Source organism: Terrapene carolina, unplaced genomic scaffold, assembly GCF_002925995.2.
Source record: "Terrapene carolina triunguis isolate 2854851 unplaced genomic scaffold, T_m_triunguis-2.0 Scaffold69, whole genome shotgun sequence".
NCBI classification, from domain to species: domain Eukaryota; kingdom Metazoa; phylum Chordata; order Testudines; family Emydidae; genus Terrapene; species Terrapene triunguis.
In genome coordinates this window covers 36,847,616-36,870,239 of record NW_020664420.1, presented here as the reverse complement: position 1 = coordinate 36,870,239, position 22,624 = coordinate 36,847,616, and the positions used below count along the sequence as shown (strand labels likewise).

At 43.1% G+C, this 22,624-nt stretch overlaps 2 protein-coding genes across 2 annotated transcripts in view; one reads left to right on the top strand and one right to left on the bottom strand.

Moving 5' to 3' along the window:
* The window catches only part of DMGDH (dimethylglycine dehydrogenase), a 90,557-nt gene extending 88,120 nt beyond the window's left edge, over positions 1-2,437 (bottom strand). The window contains exon 1 of the mRNA XM_024217331.3: positions 1,965-2,437. Within this exon, the coding sequence (XP_024073099.2) occupies positions 1,965-2,071 (107 nt within the window). The 5' untranslated portion in view covers positions 2,072-2,437. The remainder of the gene's footprint in view (positions 1-1,964) is intronic.
* Positions 2,438-2,517: 80 nt separating this feature from the next.
* Positions 2,518-22,624, top strand: part of LOC112118861 (betaine--homocysteine S-methyltransferase 1) — a 30,623-nt gene continuing 10,516 nt past the window's right edge. The window contains exons 1-6 of the mRNA XM_024217334.3: positions 2,518-2,661; positions 7,594-7,726; positions 15,340-15,458; positions 18,201-18,392; positions 19,723-19,870; positions 20,571-20,753. Coding sequence (XP_024073102.1) covers positions 2,614-2,661; positions 7,594-7,726; positions 15,340-15,458; positions 18,201-18,392; positions 19,723-19,870; positions 20,571-20,753 — 823 coding nt within the window. The 5' untranslated portion in view covers positions 2,518-2,613. The remainder of the gene's footprint in view (positions 2,662-7,593; positions 7,727-15,339; positions 15,459-18,200; positions 18,393-19,722; positions 19,871-20,570; positions 20,754-22,624) is intronic.

Here is a 22,624-nt window from a genome sequence, read left to right as displayed (position 1 = left end):
AGCTCCCAAGGGGGTTTCTGTGATCCAACCCGTCACAGATCCTTTCTGGCCTCACACTCTATGTCCGTATGACACTGGTTCACCCTGTCCAGTGCCCCATCTACAACAGTGGTCACCCTCTGATGTTTCAGAGGAAGGCAAAAAAAAAAAAAAAAAAAAAAAAAAAACCCAGCTCCTGGATCATTTCTGTGGCCCTCCTTTGAACTTTCTTCAGTATTTCTACATCTTTCTTGAAATGCAGACATTAATACTGGGCACAGTATTAGTATTAGTAGCAGTGTTACCAAAGCTGTGTATAAAAGCAAAATCACTTCCCTACTTCTACCTGATATTCACCTTTTTATAAATCCTAGGATTGCATTAGCCCTTTTGCAACAGCCTTGAAATGAGAGCTCATGTTGAGGTGGTTACCCATGATGACCCCTAAATCCTGTTCTGAGTCATTGCTTTCCAAAACCAAGTACACCTCTACCCCAATATAACGCAACCCGATATAACACGAATTCGGATATAACACGGTAAAGCAGCACTCCAGGGGGGTGGGGCTGCACGCTCTGGTGGATCAGAGCAAGTTCAATATAACACGGTTTCACCTATAACGCGGTACGATTTTTTGGCTCCCGAGGACAGCGTTATATCAGGGTAGAGGTGTATCCCATCCTGTAGGTATAACCTGAATTCTTTGTTCCCTAATGTATTACCTTTAATTCAGCTTTGTTAAATCAATTTTGCTGTATTGTGACCACCTAAACCAAGCAATTCAAAGCACTCTGTAACAGTAACCTGTCCTCCTTGTTATTTATTACCCCACCAATTTTTGTGTCATCTGCAAACTTTACCAGCAAAGATTATATATATCATGGTCTACTCTAAATCACTGATAAAAATATTCAATAATGTTGGATCAAGAAGCAATTCCTGGTGGACCCCTCTAGAAACATCTCTCCATTAACTAAATTTTGGGATCTGTTAGTGAGACCATTTTTATCCATCTAAGGTATGCCCTGATGGTGCCATGCAATGCAGTTTTAAAAATCAGAATGTCATTTGGTACTAAATCAAATGCCACGGAGAAATCCAGGTACACTAAATCAACATAGTTGCTGTAATTCTGTTCTTTTTAAAAAGGTAACGCTTGACAAGACCTACCTTCCATAAAAAACATGCTAAACTGGCATTAATTATATTTTTAGCTTCTAATTCTTTGATAGAGTCCCAGATTAACCAGTCCATTATTTTGCCAACGATTGATCTCAAGCTAATATGGTCTGTGGTTCCCGTTGTGGAAGCAGAGAAAGAAAATAGAGAGAAAATAAAGTATCTGACTTGCTATACCCATACAAAAAGTGAGAACTCTGTTATTCTCCGACACCTTTTTAAACATTGGAAATGCCCTGGCATTCCACCAATCCTTTGGATTTTCCCTAGGTTTCTAAGATTTGTTAAAAATTAACAGTAAGTAGTTCAGAGAGCTCCTTGGCTAGCTCCTTTAAGACTCTGGGATGTAAGTTATGCAACGCTGCTATGAATATGTTTAATTTTAGCAGCAGTTGCTAATATGTCCCTCTTCACTTGTAATGAAGCCAAAACTGTCTGACGCCTTTCACTAGTATTTTAAAGCCTTCTTCGCTGTCAAACCCAGCAGATTGGTATGATTCGGGGGTGCCTCTTTTCTGTGAATCGCAGCACTTACTTTGTTATTCAGCTGTTAAAACGATGAAGGGAATGGCTATGGCAGAATTTAGGGATAGGGGAGACCTATATTAGGTCAGCTCGCCCATCCTCACGTCTGTCACTCGGGGTCATACAACATCTGCTGGGAGAAGTGGAGCCTGTGCACAGGGAAGCCGTCGCCTAGCGAAGTACTTCCATTCGCACCAACATTTTCCCTCCAGAAAAACGCGATGAGAGCGCGCGTCGCGAACCACCCCCAGCGCAGGCTCTAGCCCGCAGGCAGGACTTACCGCCCCGCAGTGCCGGAGCCGCTGCTAAGGGGGCGCGCCCGGCGGGGTAAAGCGAGCTCTCGGCCTCGCAGCTGGGGTGGGAGCAGCCTCAGGGCTCCCCGCAGCATGGCGCGTGCCGGACCCTCGCAGGCGCTGGGCTGGGCTGTCTCCCTCGGCAGGGTTGGAAGACTGCCTTCCCCGGCACCCCCAGTGGCCAATCCCCTTAGCGGAGGGAGCCGGGCCCGCCCCGCCCGCGGGGGGTCAGAGCTGCCCTGCGGGGCGGTGCGGGGACACGGAGCCACCCCCCCGCGAACAAGGTCCTGCTGCCTTCCCTGTCAGCGAGGGTGAAGTTACATCACGTCGGAGTGGGCAAGGGGCCAAAGCGCCGTGCGTCCGGGCAGAGCCGCGCGGGGCTCACACAGGATTGGCAGCCCCGCAGCGGGGCCAGGGTCCCAGGGCGGGTGTTGCCTGTTCCGTAATGGGAGTTGGGGGCAGACCCGGCCACCCAGGACCCACCCCGCATCCCGCCTCTCCTCCGGGGCTATAAAGGGGCGGGCGGGCGGGCGGGCTGGGCTGTGTACGCCGAGTCTCGCTGCGCCGCCAGGGGAAGCTCCAGCCGCCGGCAGTAAGTGCCTGGGTGCAAAGGCAGTGCTGCTAACGCCCCGGAAAGATGCAGTCGCTGCCTGTCGGAGCGAGCCCCCAGCACGCCAAGAAGAAGGTAAATGCCCGGGGACTCGCGCCTGTCTAGGAGCCGCTGGGGGCGCAGGAAGTCCCCAGTCCATCCCACGTGCAGGCTCCCTGTAGCCGCTGGGGGGGCTGGAGCGGTCGGCCCGGCAGCTCTCTTGGGGGTAGCTGCGTGTGGCTGCTCCAGCTGTCCCGTGATGTGCTCCAAGGAGAAGCGGCCGCCAAAGCTCCCACTGCCGCTAAGGGTTTGAGCCCCTCACTTGCAAAGTCTGGAGGCACAGCTGTGTTGGAACAAACAGGATCGCTTCGCTGAGCTACCATGGGTGGGCACCGCCCCCTGCTCCCATTCGGGGCTGCTGCTACTAGTACATGGCCGAGGGAGGGGGTGGGAAATAGAACCATCATGCAAACTGAGTGGGGCAAAATCCTGCTCTGAGAATAGCACTACCAGCCATCTCTCTGATATTGCCACCTCCTTCCAAGCACAGACCCTTTCCTCCTAGGGCATGGGAGGAGAGTGCCTGATTTCAGGCAGGTTTCAGAGGGGTAGCCTTGTTAGTCTGTATCAGCAAAAACAAAGAGGAGTACTTGTGGCACCTTAGAGATTAACAAATTTATTTGATCATAAGCTTTCCTGGGCTAAACCCACTTCATCAGATGCATCAGCTGATTTCAGACAATTTGAGGCTGAGAAGCAGTTTCTATAGTTGGCAGGTTCAATAGGCGTTGTCACATTTAGTAACAGAATTTGCCGTCCTGCTCTTTCCTAGGACAGTGGTCTTCAACATTTTTTAATTTGCAGACCTCTACAAAATTTCAAATGTGGGTTGCACCCCTTTGGAAATCTTAGACTTAGTCTGCAGACCCCCAGGGGTCCGTGAACCACAGGTTGAAAACTACTGGCCTAGGACTTTACCTTTTTTAAAACTTTTACAACCCTCTGATTGTTTTTAAATCAAAAGGTAAATATATAAACATTTCTACAAATAAGTAGATACAGTGAAAAGTTGAAGAGTTAACAGAAGCAAAATATAATCCCATGATCATAAATGTATCCATTGAGCTATTAAATTATTATAAGTTATTCTCTTATATAACTTTATGCTTCAACATTCATATTTAAAATGTAATGGCTTAATCAAATGAGTGAGGAAATGAAGCCACCTCTGAGTTCTTACCAGGAATAAATTTGAATAATTTGTTGTTTTATATTATTTGATATGCTGGATGAACAGTATTCATTATTCTTTAAAATTCTAGGAGTGCTGTATATTAAGTTGTTATTAAAATACCATATGCACAATTCTTAATCAGATAGGATTTCTATCCCTAGCTTCCTTGCAACTGTACAAGATTAAAGTTACTCCTCCATATATTTATATGACTAAATCCCTATCGTTTTTGTGAGGGTACACAGATAAATGAGAGCCTTTGTACAGTCAGACAGTTAGTTGAAGAAATATACTTAGATTGATGGTAACAGGTTACAATCCATTGACCAAACATTTGAACAATATCTAAATAAAATTTGATGGTTTCAGAGCAATAGCATATACCAGATATCTCTTCATGAAAGGGTCTGTGAAACTATATAATTACACCATGTTCATGGAATATTGCACTTGTGTGAAAATGTTTTAACTATTCTAAGTAACACTTAAGATTACTATAAATGAAAGGGATCAGAGGGAATTTTTTTTTTTCAATTTTGCTTTATATAAAACACTATATATACAGCCACTTTTACTGTTCCCCTTAATAGCCAGTAAATTAAGCTGTAGCTACGCTACCAATTATCCCTAAAATTTCCTATCATTGCTAGCACCAACTGGTGCAACTTCACTCACGGTTGCCTGGGTAGGAAATTGTAGGGAGGCTAAATTAAAAAAGCCTTAGTTAGTTTTCCATGATGATTGTGTGAGGCTTTCATCCAGCAAAGGGATTGAAAAAGATTTTTTTTTTAAATAAAAATGTGGTGTGTTATGTTTTTTTTGGGTTTATTTTTTACCTCTGCAATTAGCAAGGATTCTCAGGAAGAACTGCCTTGAATTAATTTTTAACAGAATAATGGCCAACAAGTTCGCATTAAAGAGTATGATTTGATTTAACTCAGCACATTAAAACATAGTGTCCATATTTCATATTAACATGTATTCGGTACTTTGTAGTAGCTTGTAACTAATGCATGAGGTGATCTGAAATGTTTCCTCCCCTTTTAAGTTTCAGTCCGCTCCATCTTCATTAAACTTTTGAAGTGAACTCCCCCGGTGAAAGCTTCTTTGGCAGACCATGGAAACAGAGACCCAGATTATGATCTTCTACATCAGGGGTGGGAAAACTACGGCCCACGGGGCCGCATCTGGCCCATCTGACCTTTTAATCTGGCCCTCGAGCTCCTGCCGGGGAGCAGGGTTGGGAGCTTTCCCCGCTCCGGTGCTCCAGCCGGGGAACGAGGTCAGGGGTTTGCCTTGCTCCACTTCGTGCGTGCAGCAGCTCCGTGTGGCTCCTGGCAGCAGGAGCAGCCAGGGGGTTTCGCATGCTACCCCTGCCCCAAGTGCCGGCTCTGCAGATCCCATTGGCCAGGAACCGTGGCCAATGGGAGCTGCAGGGGCGCTGCCTGCAGACGGGGCAGCATGCAGAGCAATGTGGCCCCGCCTCTGGAGGGGAGGCAGGCTGCTGTTTCCAGGAGCTGCTTCAGGTAAGTGCCGCCTGGATCCTGCACCCCTGAGCCCCCCCCCCCCATGCCCCAACCCCCTGCCCCAGCCCTGATCACCCTCCAAATCCTTTGATCCCTGCCTGGAGCACCCTCCTGCACCCCAAACCCCTCATCCCCAGCCCCACCCCAGAGTCTGCACCCCCAGCCTGAGCCTCCCCCTGTGCACCCCAATCCCCTGCCCCAGTCGAGAGCCCCCTCCCGCCCTCCGAACGACTCCATCCCAGCACTGAGCGCGCTCCTGCACTCCAAACCCCACATCCCTAGCCCCACCCAGAGTCTGCACCCCCAGCTGAAGCCCTCATCTCCTCTGTGTCCCCATGTGCCCCGTGCACCCCAATCCCCTGGCCCTTCATACAATTTCCATACCAAGGTGTGGCCCTCAGGCCAAAAAGTTTGCTCACTCCTGTTCTACATGGCAGATTTATTCTAGATTGCTTGGCCAGGCCCATTTTAGGCACTCAATTATTCATTTGCAAACAATAATCTTAACAAAGGCTCTGAACTTTCATAGTTACAACACAAATTCACAAATGCACATTAATGACTGGGAAATGCCTTCTGAGTTGCTGAATTTTGCAAGTTGAGGCCTGTTCCTACTCACGTTGAAATCAATGTCAAAACTTCCATTGTTGATTTTAATTGGAGCAGTATCGGGCTCACAGTGCATAAGCAAATCGTTGTTGTTTTTTTAAATAGCAGGGACGCTGCATTATTAAATTTACTTTGTTCATTTATTTAGAAAATGCCATTTTAGTCTGAAATATTTATGCTAATAGTATGTAAGTCAATATTCTTACAGTATAATTTTTAGAACAAAGTTAATGTGAGAGCTTACTCAGATCTCTGTCAAAGCTGTGCTGAGAAATAACTGGTCGTCATCTTTGTATATGCAATCTACAAGGTGTGTGGATTAGTGAAGTGCTAATTACAGAGGTTTTACTTTGATAGATTTTCTCTTTGAGATGTGTAAAGGATGGAGACTAAAAAGTGGAAAAAGTCTTCTACCAGGGGCTTTCAAACCACATACAACTGTATAAGCACAAAGCTTTCATTTTCCTCCAGAGCTCAGATACTACTGCATAAAATAATAAACTGTATTATGCCATCTGAAAAGGATAGATATGGAGGGTAATGTGGCTAGCCTTAACTGTAAAAACTTTGAACTCCAAGGCCCATGACTGTGTAGTCATTGTGAAATGTCTGGCTACATCTGATTTTTTTTCAATAAAATGCAAACAAATATGGGATCCAAATGCGGAATCTAATATGTAGGGATATTATGCAATTGTGGTCCACTTATTAGAAGTCTTTGGGTACATAAACCAATGAGAGGAATACGAGACATCTAATATTTTCAGATACAACCCAATGCAATATTCTCTTGCGCCAATATTCATATTATAAAAGAAAACTATTCGCATTTTCTTTACACTAGCTTACAATTCAAGACAAGAAATGGGGCAAAACATGAAAAAGCTGAATTTTTTTGTAACCTGGCATCTTTTTAAACTTCTGGGCTGTGCAAAATGGGCAAGGTTCTCTTTGATTTTTACAAATGTGTGTGAGCAAATCCAACCAAGTGAAAACAGCTTGCACAGAAATCTAAAATGAGATTGCAGCATTTTAAGATGTCAGATATGTGTGTCAGTAAAATGTTACATGCATGCTTTTTTAGCTGTGGCATGATACCTTTGTTGTGTCATTTTGTACCACAAGCTACTTGTGTTGCAGCATTGCCTAGGTGACCTTTATCTCAGCTGAAGAGTAAATGAGTTACTAAAAAAGTAGGACACTAGTGTTTCTCTTCCAATAGTTAACAAATATTTTGGGAGCACATAAGGCCCATAATGGGTGGGATTTTAACCATTTATTTTCATGGGAGCATGACTGGGCCCTTGACATGTGATTTTTTTTGGGGGGGGGGGGGGGGAACGGTGCATTTTTCAATTTTTAATAAAATTGTGATCATAGTCGGGAGCCTAGGTACTATATGAATGCTTATTATAATAAAATCCTACATTCTTTGAAAACTAACCTTGTGCCATTGTTTAAGCCTGAAAGATGCTTTAAAGAAACAATAACATATTGTTATTGCTGCTGCTGTTGTTGTTGTTCTGATTGCAGTAGCCCCCAAATTATGCTTGGCTGTTTCCAAAAAACAAAGGATGAGAAAGTCCCTATCTTGAAAAGTGTGTAGCCTACAAAATGACATAGCTACAGTCCATCAACCTTTCCTCCCTTATTATTCAGGGTATTCTAGAACGTCTAGATGCTGGAGAAATTGTGATTGGAGATGGAGGATTTGTGATAGCTCTTGAAAAGAGAGGTTATGTAAAAGCTGGACCCTGGACTCCAGAAGCTGCAGTAGAACACCCAGAAGCAGGTCAGTCTTAACAAGAAACTGTAATAATGTGGCGAATGTAAAAATCTTTGATTATATATAATAAATTACATATTTTTTTATTAGAATTCTTAGCAGGTTTTTAAATAGAAGTATCGAAACAGCTGCTCGATTATTTAAGACTCATGCACCTTTGTTGTAGTGGAGCTATTTTAGGAGTTGTGTATTGACTTAAAATGATATAGTTTGTTTATTTAATACCTGCAAGAAATTAGAAGTTTTTAATAATGACTGTAAGGGCTTAGAGATCTCTTCATATACTCCACTATACTCATATACTTTCAAGATTTACTCCACTGTGAAATGAGAAAAAATTAAAGGCTATAAGAAGATAAGAAATGCTGAAGTGGAACAGACTAGGTATCTTCTCTCTGACAATGGCCAATGCAACATACTTCAGCGGATGGTGTAACCTCCTTCTGTCTCCCCCAAAATGCACTTAATGGAGCAATTCTCTACCATGAGGAGGAATTTCTTCCTGACCTAGCAAGTGATCAGCTTCTGCCTCAAAGCATGAGGATTGAAAATTATAGCATAACAAGTGTAATGTAGATGCTATTATCTATTTATGTATGCAGTCTTTTCTAGAAACGTAATAGTCCTTATAACATCCTGTGGCAGCATATTCCACAAGCCAGTTTACAATGGATAGAAAAGTATTTCCTTTGATACATTTTAAATGTGGTGCCCTTAAATTGAATACAGAAAATAGGAGTGCCAGAGTAGCCTTCTTTATAACTAATATCTCCTCACTCTAATCCTTCCAATCTTCTTTGAGCCTCTCTTTATATGGAAGCCTTCTCACAATGCCTTTTAAACAGGGCTTAAAACCATCTATGACACTTGCTACTAATGTGCTGATAACCTATTACTCATGTCTATAACATGCTTATAACATTTATTAACCCTTTATATATTATTTATAAATGTATTCCCTTAATATGAAGTGTGAACATTTCCTCTTCTGTGCAGTGTGGTGCCTCCTCTGCACGGCTGACTTTTGCTCCTTCACCCTGCACAGTAATGTTACACAGAAAGTAGATGTGGAAAATAGAGGAAGCAGCTGGCTGGGCCAGTTGGTGTGAGAACTGCTACAGAGCTATCAAATCCCTCCTACCTTGTAAGGAAAGCACATAAGAGATGGAGGCTCTGGACAGGGGGAAGGGAGGGAAAAAGAACTGAAGAAGAAAGTGGGAGCCTAGGAAGAGAAGGAGAAGATGAGGACTAAGAAAAGGAGACCATGGGAGGGAGGAGATGGGTAGGGCAGATGACAGGGAGGGCAAGGTTGTAGGTTTTGTTTGTTTGTTTGTTTGTTTGTTTGTTTTTTTTGGAGAGGGGAGAAATGTTACCTGATTAGGGAGTTCAGAAATGAGCCCTAAATGCCTACAATGTGAAATGTGTAAACAACTTAAAATGCTATCACTGTATTAAGAACAGGAGTACTTGCGGCACCTTAGAGACTAACAAATTTATTTGAGCATAAGCTTAGCTTATGCTCAAATAAATTTGTTAGTCTCTAAGGTGCCGCAAGTATTCCTGTTCTTTTTGTGGATACGGACTAACACGGCTGCTACTCTGAAACCTATCACTGTACTGAAACCCTGGCAAGATCTCTCATACTATTGCTTGGTCATATGTGCAAGGTCAGATTTTGTCCACATGGTGGGTTGAAATGAAAAATGATTTGAATGAGTTGTACTTTAAAACTTTAAAAATACAGCACATCTTTAGCTAATACACCTCAACTATGACTGCAAAGAACTCTTAAATTATTGTTAAGATTCCAGTAGTTGCTAGAGGCCCAACCACGATGGGGTCTATTGTGCTAGGCACTGTACACCTAGGAAGAGACAATCACTGCCTTTAAAGAATTTACAATCTAAATAGATAAGAGAGCAAAGGAAGTAACATCCCCCTTTACAAATAGATTTTTAAAATGTACACAGCTATTGTGACATGCCAGAAGTCACCTAGGAAGTCTGTAGCCCAGCTGGGAATTACTGGGTGAAATTTGTTGGCCTTTGTTACGTAGGAGGTCAGATTAGATGATTGTGATGGTCCCTTCTGGCCTTACAATTGATGACTTAAACCCAGTTATCGTGAGGTTTCAGGCCAGTGTCTAAACCATAAGGCTATCCTTCCTCTCTAAATATTGACAAATTTAAGATCCTGCTGATTCCTTTCCTGGTTGTTTGGGATATTCATCTAGTTTGCATGTTTATGAAATTTTTTTTTATTGGTTCACCTGCATCACCAGTTCCTTGATTTTTGTGAACTGTGCACTCTGCTGGGATGCCACAATCATAAGCAAAGAGCACTTGAAGCCTGTGGGGAGAGGGAGGTAAAACAAGTCAAGCATTATTAAGAAGCTGTAAGAGAATGTGTGGTCTCTCTTATTGACCCACACTCTTAGAAGTTGGAACCCTTCAGGGAGTTCAATTTCAGCCTTGTTGACAGTTCATTGACCCATGAAGGATACAAAAGACATGGGAAAGGCTCCTGTGGTTATCACAATATAGGTTCTGGAGCTCAGCTGTCATAAGATAGAAACTTTAGGAGCAGCCAAGCCCAAAGAAGGGTTGGCTGGATTCTTGTGATACTTTATTAAAAAAGTTAATGCATGTGCGCACACACACACACACACCCTCAGAAGGGTGTGAGTCTTGAACATGTTTTAACTGTTTTAGCATAGGGTAAGATTTCCATCGGCTCACAAGAGAACAGCACTTATTTTACCCTGTAACACAGGCACCAGCATACTTCAATGATGAGTATTTCTGCACTAGAAGAGGGTGTACAGTAGTGTCACACAGCAGAAACAGGATCCATAAGGACTGTGAAAATTGTAAAAAGCGTTTTCAATTTTCTGACCAGCTGTATCAATGACCCTTTATGGAAAGTGGCTGATAGAAAAACAAACTAGTGGATCCTAGAAGTATTCTGAAGTGGCCCTTTGTTTGGCGTGAATGACCTATTTTTTAAATTATAATTAAAAATAAATGCTGCTCACACCTGGAGTGTTTTGACTGTCTCTGTTCAAAGGATGTGAGATTGAAACTTGATACTGCTACTTGATGCAGGATTCGAAGAACTTTCAGAACTCTGAAGTTGAGCAATAAGCTATGTTCCTGACTGGTTCTTGTGTAATAGCTGGTATAAGCAGTGTTCTGTTAGAGCAGCCTCCTGGATTATTCCAGAGTGTGAGTGCAGGATAAGAATGGTCTGGTTTGTGAGCTCAGCACTGCCCTCTACTGAGTGGAATCAAACTTGCCCATGTATATAGATACACACTATACTCCTGAGGTTAAAAAAATCTTGCCCACAATATTTTAAAATTCTGCAAATGTTATTTGTCAAAGAAACGTGGAGGCTCCAGCATGGCATTGGAGAGCACATTCTGGGGCAGTGGGGCTCAGTAGGGTAGGGGTCCAGGTGCAGCTGGTTGGGGCTTGGTGAGATGGGGATGTGGGTGGCTTGTCGGGGTGGTCCAGGGGGAGTGGGGCTCATCAAGGTGGGTTCTGAGTACGGGTGGGGGGAAAGCCTTGGGTATTTGGGTAGGCTGGGTATGATGGCATCTAGATGCATGGGGCTTCGGCGGATGGGGGAGCGGCTCTCTGTACAGTGATCCCTCCCCCTGCAGCTGAGGAGTGATGGAAGCCGGGAGAGGAGTTTGCAGAGCTTCCTGCAGCTGGGGAAGAAATCTGGGAGTGTATCTGACCCAGTCCTGGATGCCATGCAAGGGAAGAGGAAGTCCCATCCTCCCCAGTCCAGCCGGGACTAGCAGCTGAGCCTGGTGCAGGGTAGAAGCCACCAGCCAGGTCTTCCCCAGCCCCTCCCCCTTCCCCACAGTGATTTACCTCTCTGCCGGCTGCCCTGGGCACCAAAAACATTCTGATGGGGAAGCCACAAGAGCGGTCATGTGACCCTCCCCAGCAGAAAGTCATTTTTCTGTGGGGAAGCAAAGAAATCTGTGGAGGCATAAATTCTGTGGATGTGCAGTGGCGCAGAGTTCCCCTAGGAGTAACTCTAGTGACTACGTTTGAGCTAGATCTGGGTTGGAAGCCTATATTTCTTGAAGACTGTGTTTTCTAGTCCTCATATTGCATCCACAGAGTTGGCTAATGAATCAGGTTGTCTATCAGCAGTGTGATATGATATCAAAGGCTTTTTTTAAAACCTCTCCAAATGTCGGCCTTGGAAATAGACATTTTTATATCATATTACCATACGCCTTTATAAAAGTCCAAGGGACAGTGTGGCTAAGCTTTGGCTATGGGATACAGGGGCTTACACTTCTGTCTAACTATTTCATATCTACCTAGGGTGGTCGTCTTCCAAAAGAAATTACCATCTGTCTGGTTTCGATTTAGTGGACTGTGTATAAAATAAATTGTTAATCCCTGTTCACCTACTGTGACAACTGCAGTGTTCTATATACAAACTGATCACTGATTACTTCTAGTGGACCTGATCTCGTAGGTAAAATTCCTACTAAAATCACTGGAAGTTTTGCCTCCAAAAGTACAGGATTGGGCCCAACCAAAGCATTACATGTAACTTTATGGGACAAGTGAAATTTGTGTTAGGATTGCAAGTTCTTTGGGGGCAAGTACCTTCTTTTCATTATATATGTACAATGCCCAGTAAAATGGGCCCTTGGTCTTGGTTGGAGTTTCTAGGTGCTACCACCGTACAAATAATAAATAGTATTAAGTTTGGGTAGAAAAGGGGGAATAGCAAATGCTGGCCGTAAGAGGAGGGCAGGGGTGAAAGTAGAAATAGGGACTTACCGGTAGGGGGCTGGGTCGGGGCTGGCTCTGGCCCCCGGAAGGGGTGGGGCCTCGGGTGGAAGGGGCGGGGATGCGGGGGTCAGAGCCAGCCCCGGCCCGCCCTGTACCGGTAAGTGCCCCCGCCGAGGTAGCTGGGGGCTCTGGCAGCAGTTTAAAGGGCCCAGGGCTTGGCCGCCGCTACCACCCCGGGCCCTTTAAACCACTACCGGAGCCCCAGCTGCCGCTGCTACCCCAGGACTCCGGCAGTGGGGCTCTGGGGGCTATTTAAAGGGCCTGGGGCTCTCCTGCCTCTACAGCCCCAGGCCCTTGAAATAGCCGCTGGAGCCTGCCAGAGCGAGCAGGGCAGGGCAGTAGAGGCAGCGGGAGCCCCGGCCCTTTAAATAGCCCCAGAACCCCGCTGCCGCTACCCCAGGGCTCCAGCAGCGGAGCTCTGGCTGCAATTTAAAGGGCCTGGGGCTCCAGCCGCTGCTGGGAGCCCCAGGCCCTTTAAATTGCCGCCTGGGGAAGCCGGGCTGCCCCGGTATGGCACACCGGCTCTTGCCGGAATGCTGTACCAGGGCGTACCGGCTTACTTTCACCTCTGGAGGAGGGTGCTTGGCAGTGCACTAACATTTTCACATAAAATATTGCTTTTGTGTCCTTTAATTTCCAAGATTGATAGTTATTCCTGTGACAGGCTGGCTTGCCTGTGTGCTGGAGAGCTTGGGGCTAAGCCAGCCCTGATTACAAGATGAGCCCCACCTGAGAGGAATCAAGTGATTCTGATATAAAAGCCAGCAGGAAGCTGCAGAGAAAGGGTGGTTGAGAGAGTGGGAGAGGCTGTTTCAGGCAGGAAGCCTGGAGGTTAGCTGGGAGATGCTGTAGTTGGCTTGAAGAAGCCACTGTAGGGAGCAAGCCTGGTTCCTGCAGAGACATTGAACTTTGACCCAGCTCTGGGAAAGAGGGCTGGGAACCCCCCAACTAAGGAAAGAGACACTAAACTGGGATTGGGGCCTGGAGTGCCAGTATGTACCTGGGGACTGAATAAATTGGACCCCAGGTGGAGAATATTATAACTTTCCTTTGAGCTGTGTGGAGTTTAAGGAGCCCTGTGAAAGAGAAAAAAGGGGCATGCAGGCAGCAGTAAGTGGCCACAGTGCTACAATTACTATTTTCTTTTTTCACAGGCTAGAGCAGATCCCTTATCTTCACTGTCAACTAATTTCCTGGGCAGTTGCTGTGTTCCCTTTCTCACACTGATCTAAGGGCTGGTCTACGCTAAAGCTGTAAGTCGATCTAAGTTGTTACTTAGGTGAACTTACAGTGCTGTCTAAACTCCACTGTGTCGATGGGAGACGCTCTCCCGCTGACTTACCTTATGCTTCTCAAGGAGGTGGAGTACAGAAGTCGATGGGAGGGTGCTCTGCCATCGACTTGGTGTGTCTTCACCAGACCTGCTAAATTGACACCACTGTATCAATGGCTAAATCAGCACTGCGGCCATAAGTGTAGACATGCCCTTAGTCTGATCTCTTTCCATACTTCCTCTTCCTTTTGCTAACATCTGCTTTTCTTTCCCCTTTCACTTTATCACCTTAAAGCAATCCTACTAAGTGACACTTTGTTAGCCAGGGTTTTCAGAACCCAAAGCAATGGTAACTTAACTGTTTCTCTCCAGGTGGTGTCAGGAATAAATCAGTGGAGACACAGTTCCTCTGTCTGATATGTGATACAAACCAGAGTGCTTTTACTTAAACTACTTGTTTATTAGAGCATGCTGTCACAGTAGGTTCAGAGCATCTTTAAACTTTATATTTACCAAAGTTAAGATGGCTTTGAGGAATCAACAGCCAGGCTTCTGGGGCCCCCTCCTTCTGTCTAGCTGCTGGGGAACTTAGTTATCATATCTTTGCCCAAAGAAATCTTCCTCAGATTGCTCCAAAGTACACTTTCTAACTACACTTTTTATAAATTTTCTCCTGACAAAGCACATACCTCATAATACTCTCTGGTAGGCTAACAGTTTCCCTAGAAACAGCCAATAACAATTCATTATTCTCCTTATCAGAAAAATATTTCTAATGAGAACAGCAATAAAACTTACATGTCAAAGGTGCCTAAAACCAAGGTTGGTTGTCCAAATATTCCTTCTATTTTCAGGGAACCTTAACTTCCTGTCCCAACCTCCCATTCTGATAGCAAAACTGCAAACATGCAGCTGCATGGCTTTGCCTCTCAGGGCCCTAAAACTATTTCTAGCTATGTGATGTTTGGGTTTGAGCTGGCAGTGGTTGAACATACAAAATGGCTGATTTCAGTGCTGTCAAGTTCTGGGGTACATTCAGGAATGTCAATTCCGGGGCTACAGCTTGGGAGGTCTGCAGAACCGACTACAGCAAAAGATAGGCAAGGTGCCAAAGGTTCAGTGAGTGAGCTGACTGGCAGGGTAACTGTAGGGTAAAAGGTCCTCCATGGTTGATTAGACAGATCACTGCAGATCAACATCACCTTACTGGAGACTGACAGTCTCAGCATGTTTGACTGGCTAAGGAGACTGAATTGTCTGCTTCCCCCTATAAATTGTCCCTCCAGGTTAGGAGGTAAATCAACAGAGAAGGTGGCAGTGTTTGCTGCAGATGCTATACTTGCTACAAAACTAAATAGAAGATGTCTTTTTTTTTTTTTTTTTTTACAATACCATTAATTCAGAACCTTTTCTAAGCTAACATAACCTAACCAATAAACATGTAACTGTGCAAACAGATGCTAAAATGGTAACAACCATATCAAACTTTTTTTGCCCTTTTTTTTTTTAATACCTTGCAGTTCGTCAACTTCATCGGGAATTCCTCAGAGCTGGATCAAATGTTTTACAGACATTCACCTTTTATGCCAGTGAAGATAAATTAGAGAATAGGGGCAACTACGTAGCTGAGAAAATATCTGTGAGTAAAACACTGGTTTTAATGGTGATCTATGGAAAATGGATACTCTTCTCTGGTTTGAACACAGAGGCTTCTTTTTACAGCTTGTCAGAATTAATTTAGCCATGTTCAAGGGCATGGAAATAAAAATTCCAATCAAATGGGGAGGGCTTATGATTTCATAGTCTGAAGTGGTAGGAAGGACCTCCGGCTCACAGTGGCAAAGGGAAAAAAATCAAAACATGGGTAGTGGTGAGAAGAGGGAGAAATTTTTATTCAGCTTAACTCAATATTCTAAGTTCTTTATCTTAAATGGGGTACATTAAGGACTGAATCCACAAACAGCAAGATCAGTGGTAACGGAATCCTTCAGCATCTGGAGAAACAACCCAATCCCAGAAATTATGAAGAATCCCAGAGAAAATAATATGTGGATAACAAATAAGAATGAATAGGTGCTAAGAGTATATTATCTACAACACAGCAATAACCAGTACATCCAAAATATTGATTTTGGTCCTAAATCTTGCCCCCTCTTTAGGTGAAGAGGGGCCCTGACAGTAGAACTACTGTGATTGTGCTGCAGAGGGGAGGAGAAAGATATTGTGAGCCCCCAGGGTACAAGAGTGGATGTGGACTCCAGCTCAGGGCTCTGCTAGAGCCCTGAGCTGAAGTCTTTTGGGAATAGAGGGTTTGCCACTGTGTGGTTCCTCTCATTCTTCTCCCTATGAAGGGGGTCACATACCTGCTCAAGCCTTTGGTACGTAGAGAGGATTCTATGAGGGGAAGAAATTCCTCCCCTCGTCCCTGTGGAGATCTCCATGCCCTGAGAAATTACTCAGGTTAAGTGCTGGGGCAGCATTTGGGGCCTAATTAACAAATCAGGGTTACCTAAAGCCACTGTGTGTATCAGAATGAGACACTTAGTTCTGCTCTTATACCACATCATCAGGTCTTGGCCACTTAGACTGTCATAACTTCTATTCAGCCTGACTTCATACTTCCATCCAGTTAATGATAAATATGCTGAGCCTGATTCTACCCAGAAGATACAAATAATTTCCAATGTATGTAGGTATGTAAAAGAGTTGCTCATCATATCCCAAAAGGGAGGAAGCATTGGGCCCTGAGTCATTACTCATATTGTGGCACTGTGCATTGTTTTGACAAGAAGATCCCAATGTCGGAGTGTCTCAAAACAGAGTGACTATACATTACTCTATGATCAGAATGCATTCAAATGATTTTATTTCTAACATTACTATAAACATTTTTTCTTAAATTCTTCTATCCCCATTAACATTGTGCCATATTTACCTATGTTTTTATTAATTCATTCAGAGTGAGGTGATTGAGTTTGCATAAAGAGGACGAATGCTTTAGTTGTTTGTTGTTTGTTTGTTTGTTTTTTATTTAAATCCCTGTTTTTGTGATTGGACATGCTTCCATATCTATAGGGAGAACCTTGCTGTTTGTTCTATCAATCCCAAATCATGACCTTTTAAACAAATTATTATTTTTTCCCGTTTAATCTGTTTTCACAAATTCTCGTAGCACTGCTAACCTAAGTATATAGGGAACTTGGCTTTCAGTCTACATTGATTAAACTGTCTTAAGTACTGATATCTGTTTTCCTTTATATACCCATATATTTAAATTTATTGATTTATTATCTTTACAATGGGATAATTAATGCTACTCTGGTTAAAATTTCTTTTGATCTTCACAGATGTATGTACAAGATCCAGCTTAGTAATTTGAGTTTCCAAATTATGATATGACAACCACAGACAATCAACATTTCTCAATTTATAAACATTCATTCTTTCATAGAAATCCAAAAATATATAAACATATCCATATTAGGCCCCATAGGTGGTCTTTTGAACTGTAAAGAAGAATCTGTTTAAAACCAAATATTTGCTTATATAAGCATTATTTTATAAGCAGAAAATTCATAGGAGGATCTTTATATGGGGTATATAAAATATCTTGATGGAGGATTGTTGTATACATACTAATTAAATTTAATTATGGCTTGCCTATGAGGGATCCAAAACATCTTAGTATGATAAAATCTCTTGGAAATATGTTGTCTTTTTATATACAGATCACTTACCAAAAAACACAAAATCTAACCTTTAAATATCCATACTGTGATAACTGGTGAGTAACCAGTCAGGTACCCAGTACAACAGGTTAACCAACAGACTTCTTAATGATCCATGGTGAAGTGTGAGAAACCAGATAGACTTGGTACTCTTTAGTAATGCAGCTTATCCCAAAACCATCTTGTATTTTTGATGAATATTCAGAATTATCAAAATGAAGGTTATATAATTGTGAGATTAATCAAAAATATTGGCAAAATAGTTTGCAAATGCAAGATGCTACTATAAATGAAAGCAAAATGTTGTTATAACAATACCCCACCATAGGCATCAATCACGATAATGTTAGTGTCAGATGGCAGTGTAAGATAGTTATGTCCCCTATTAGCTAACGTGAAGGACATGATATGTTGACCTTTAAATTGTTTTAGTAGCATGTTAGTAAAATAATGTCTTCATATTATGACAACTTTCAGATGGTGTGACATTATGTGGTACTTTGAAATGTTTTAATGAAGCAAAGTCTATTTCTAAAACTAATTTGAAATTTTAAACATGAAACTGATTATGGTTCCTAAGACTCATTTTTCTTCTGAAATGCAGGCATCTCTGTAATAAATCAGTATTGATGTAGTCTGTTCTCATATTTCAGAGCCAGGCAGTGAATGAAGCTGCTTGTGACATTGCAAAGGAAGTGGCTAAAGGAGGAGATGCTTTGGTAGCTGGAGGAGTCAGTCAGACACCATCATACCTGAGTGGCAGGGATGAAGCTGAGGTTAAAGCAATTTTTCGAAAGCAGCTGGATGTCTTTGCCAAAAAGAATGTGGACTTCTTAATTGCAGAGGTAAATCCAACTGTAAAGAAACAAAGGGCCTTCAGTTGATGCAATTTGCCAGCTGATCACATTTCCTTAGAATTGAAGTCTTTAGTCAGTTTTGAAGTCTTTAGTCTCCTTTAAAATTTGCTACTGTGCTCTTATGCAAATAGTAGCGATATATTTTTCCAAATACAATACTGGTAGACGTTGCAGTGTAGAGTGCAACCAAGACCCTAGCCCCAAATCTCTGTTCTGGTCTGTGCAGGAATGAAAGGGGAGGGTGATGGTGCTCCACTCCACTTTTGCACCTCCCTATAATCCAGGTGCCTTCTCCGCTACCATCCTAAATTAGAGGAACCTTAACACTGTTCTAACTTGCACTCTGCTGTCCAGGACCCTTGATAATAGCTGGATGCAGCAGTGCTCCAGGCATGATCCCGTTCCCCTGGCCACATTCCAGCACATCCTCTGAGGGGGATGATGTGGAACTGACTGTCAGTTTTGTCCATCTGGGGAAGACCCTATATCAGCAACATTCCCTGCTGGGCAGGCCTGCTACCTTAACAGCTCCTTTATGCTGCCAGACTGGTGTAAAGGGGCTATAGAACAAGGTAGAATAGAAAATTGAGCCATTTGTCTTCATTTGCAGCTAAATCCAGAGAGGTACTAAGCACTTCCCAGTCCTGTTGACTTCATTTGAAGTGGAAGATGTTCATCAGTATTTGGCCCGTAATCCTTCAAATGATGCTGATAACAGTTCTTGGTATTCCTTGTGGAATTGGGATCTTTGTGATTATTCAGGGCCAGATTGTGGCCACACAGGAGCATAAGGAGGCATAACACCTTTCTCCTATCTCTGCTCTAGTGTGGTCTCCCCACATCTCCACTGCAGGTGTGGAAGGGTAAGCAGGGGCCATGCAGGCAAGTGGGAGTGAATGGAGACAAGGAATGGGCAGAGAACAGCAGAGCTGGTGAGATAGGAGGGTTAATAATCTGCTTCTGGCACTAAACAATAGCAAATGACCACACACTTGGAGCAAGAGGGGGAATAGGGAAGGAATCAAGCCTCAGAGGCATAGTTCTTTCTCTGGGGTGCTATGCACAGCTGTTTACAGAGAACAAATTGTACAAACATAATCCAAATCCCAGTGACGGAGGCTGAGGGTCAGATTCTATTAATCTTTATAGCAGTGTAAATCAGGAGTAACTACTGGAGTCAACAGTTACACCAAAGTAAATGAGAGGAGACTCAGACCCTGAGATCTACCTGGGTGGGAGGGGTAGAGATTAAGGAGTGTGTAACACTTAGGCTGGGTCCTCACACACAAGAAAATAGATTAGATTTACTTTCTTTCAGTATTTTGAACATGTTGAAGAAGCTGCATGGGCTGTTGAAACCTTAAAAGAATCTGGGAAGCCAATCGCAGCTACCATGTGCATTGGTCCAGAGGGAGACTTGCATGGTGTACCACCTGGAGAATGTGCTGTTCAACTGGTAAAGGCTGGTAAGAAAGTTTCTCCCCCATATACTCTTAAAAATATATATTTTTAGGAGTATGAGACGAACTGAGGCACCTACACAAGGAACATAAAAGTACACATCTCAACTAGGTAGGGTTAGTGGTTATAATTAATAAATGTAACCAGGTTACTTTCCTGCCTTATAATCTCTACATCTCAAGATTCATCTTGCAAAAAGAGGGGTATAGCCAGGTAGTCTCTATGCTTTGGTAATCCATGGCTGTTAGAACAGATCACTGAGCCATAAGCAACTGGCATAAAGTTGAGCAGTCCTAAAACTGCTCTACTTGGGCTGCTGAAGCAGTCCCAGGATCACAGGGGGCAAAAAGGTGGGCTAAAGCCACTGGATGTTGGTGCTGGAAAAGGGGATGGGGCACGTGATAACACTGGTGATGGTACGAGTTGGAGGGAAAAACAGGAGACGAGGGAAATGAATGCAGTATGGGTCACATACAGAAAAGAAAGCTTTCCCATTAAATAATGGGAGGGAAACCATGCAAGATCTTAAGAGATTGTCTCAATCTCCTGTCTTGCCACTTGATTTTGCTCTGATTGGCTTGTGGTCGTACTGGTAGTGTTTGGAAGCAAAGCATTCAACCTCACTCTGGCTAAGAATTTTAATTGTTATTAAGTCATTGCCCAGTTCCTGGAAAGCAGTGTAACTGGAAGTTGTCTTTTTCACAGGTGCTTCTATTGTTGGAGTGAACTGCCATTTTGATCCAGAGACTTGCCTGAGAACTGTGAAGCTCATGAAAGAGGGCTTGGAGGCTGCTAAACTGAAAGCACACCTGATGTCTCAGCCACTTGCTTTCCATACCCCTGACTGTGGGAAGCAGGGCTTTATTGATCTTCCAGAATTTCCTTTTGGTAAGACGTAGACCATTTTTTAAATTGGTGATTTTTAGCAAAGATAAAGCTGCAGTGGTATCAGTGCATGCAGTGGCATCAATCCGTACACTACTGTGCAGAATTTCAAATCAAGGAAAGTCAGAGCAGTTGCTATTAACCAAAATGAATTTTAGAATCATAGAACTGTCGGGCTGGATGGAATCTCAAAGTCCTCAAATCCAGCCCCCTGTACTGAGGCAGGACCAAGTAATCTTAGACCATCCTTGGCAGATGTTTGTCCAACCTGTTCTTAACCTCCGATGATGATGATTTCAGTCTCCCTTGGAAGCCTATTTTAGAGCTTAACTACCCTTATAGTTTAGAAAGATTTTCCTAATGTCTAACCTAAATCTCCCTTGCTGCAGACTAAGCCCACTACTTTTTTGTTGTATTTCTAGTGGACATGGAGAACAATTGATCAGAGTCCTCTTTTTATAACAGCCCTTAACTTATTTGAAGACTTATCAAGTCTCTTTCCCCTCCCCTCTTCCCCCTCCCCCCCCCCAGTCTTCATTTTGAAGGTTTTCTAAACCTTTTCTCACTTTGCTGCTCTCCTCTGGACTCTCTCCAATTTGTCTACATCCTTCCTAATATGTTGTGCCCAGAATTGGACATACTACTCCAGTTGATGCCTCACAAGTACTGAGTAGAGCAGGACAATTACCTCCTGTGTCTTGCATACAATATTTCTGTTAATACCCCCCAGAATATTAGCCTTTTTTGTCACTGCATCACACTAACTCAAATTCAATTTGTGATCCACTATAACCCCCAGATCCTCTTTCACAGTACTACCACCTAGCCACTTATTCCCCAGTTTGTAGCTGTGCATCTAATATTTTCCTTCCTAAGTGAAATACTTTGCATTTATCTTTATTAAATTTCATCTTCTTGAATTAAGACCAGTCTCTCCAATTTATCAAGGTCATTTTGAATTCTAATCCTGTCCTCCAAAGTGCTTGCAACCTCTCCCAGCTTGGTGTCGTCTGCAAATTTTATAAACCATTCTCACTCCATTTATCAAAAATATTGAATAGTACCAGACCAAGGACTAACGCTATGGGAATCAATTAGATACATCCTCCCAGTTTGACAGCAAACCATTCGTAACAAGTCTTTGAGGACAGTCTTTCAACTTGTTGTGCACTCACCTTACAGTAATCTCATCTAGACCACATTTCCCTAGTTTTCTTATGTTATGTCAAAACCCTCCAAAATCAAGATATATCATGTTGACTGCTATCACGTACTCTATCCACTAGACCAGTAACCTTGTCAAAAAAGGAAATTAGGTAGGTTGCGTCAAGAAAAAAATTATGCCAGACCTTGCTGGCTATTCCTTCTAACCCTCTCATTTTCTAGGTGCTTACAAGTTGATTGTTTAATAATTTATTCCAGTATCTTTCCAGGCTATGCCCCTCTGGGTGGACTCTCTAAAATGCAGGACAAAGTAATTCTAGATTTTTATAGCTTGGATTGTGTCCAAAAATGTATTCCAACTAGCTTAGAGACTGACAGAACAGTTTCACCATGTGGCCAAGAATCCTCAGATTGCAAATTCAAATAGAGCTCTTCTCTAAGAGGATCCATCTCCATACATTTCAAAAACTCCTCCATTTCACTGGAGTTCCTAAACATAGAGCTTACTTTTATAACTGACTTTTTCCTTGTATTGTAGCAAGAAATATGACGGCTCTTCCTACTCTATTTCTTAGAAACATTTTTAGGCTGTACACCTCTCCTTTTTAGCATCTGTTCAGGCTCTGGCCCAGTAACACTACTTAGCTGCTCATGTAAACTTTTTTCTTTGCTGAGCAATCTGCAACAATTCTCATCTCCGTTATGGAGAG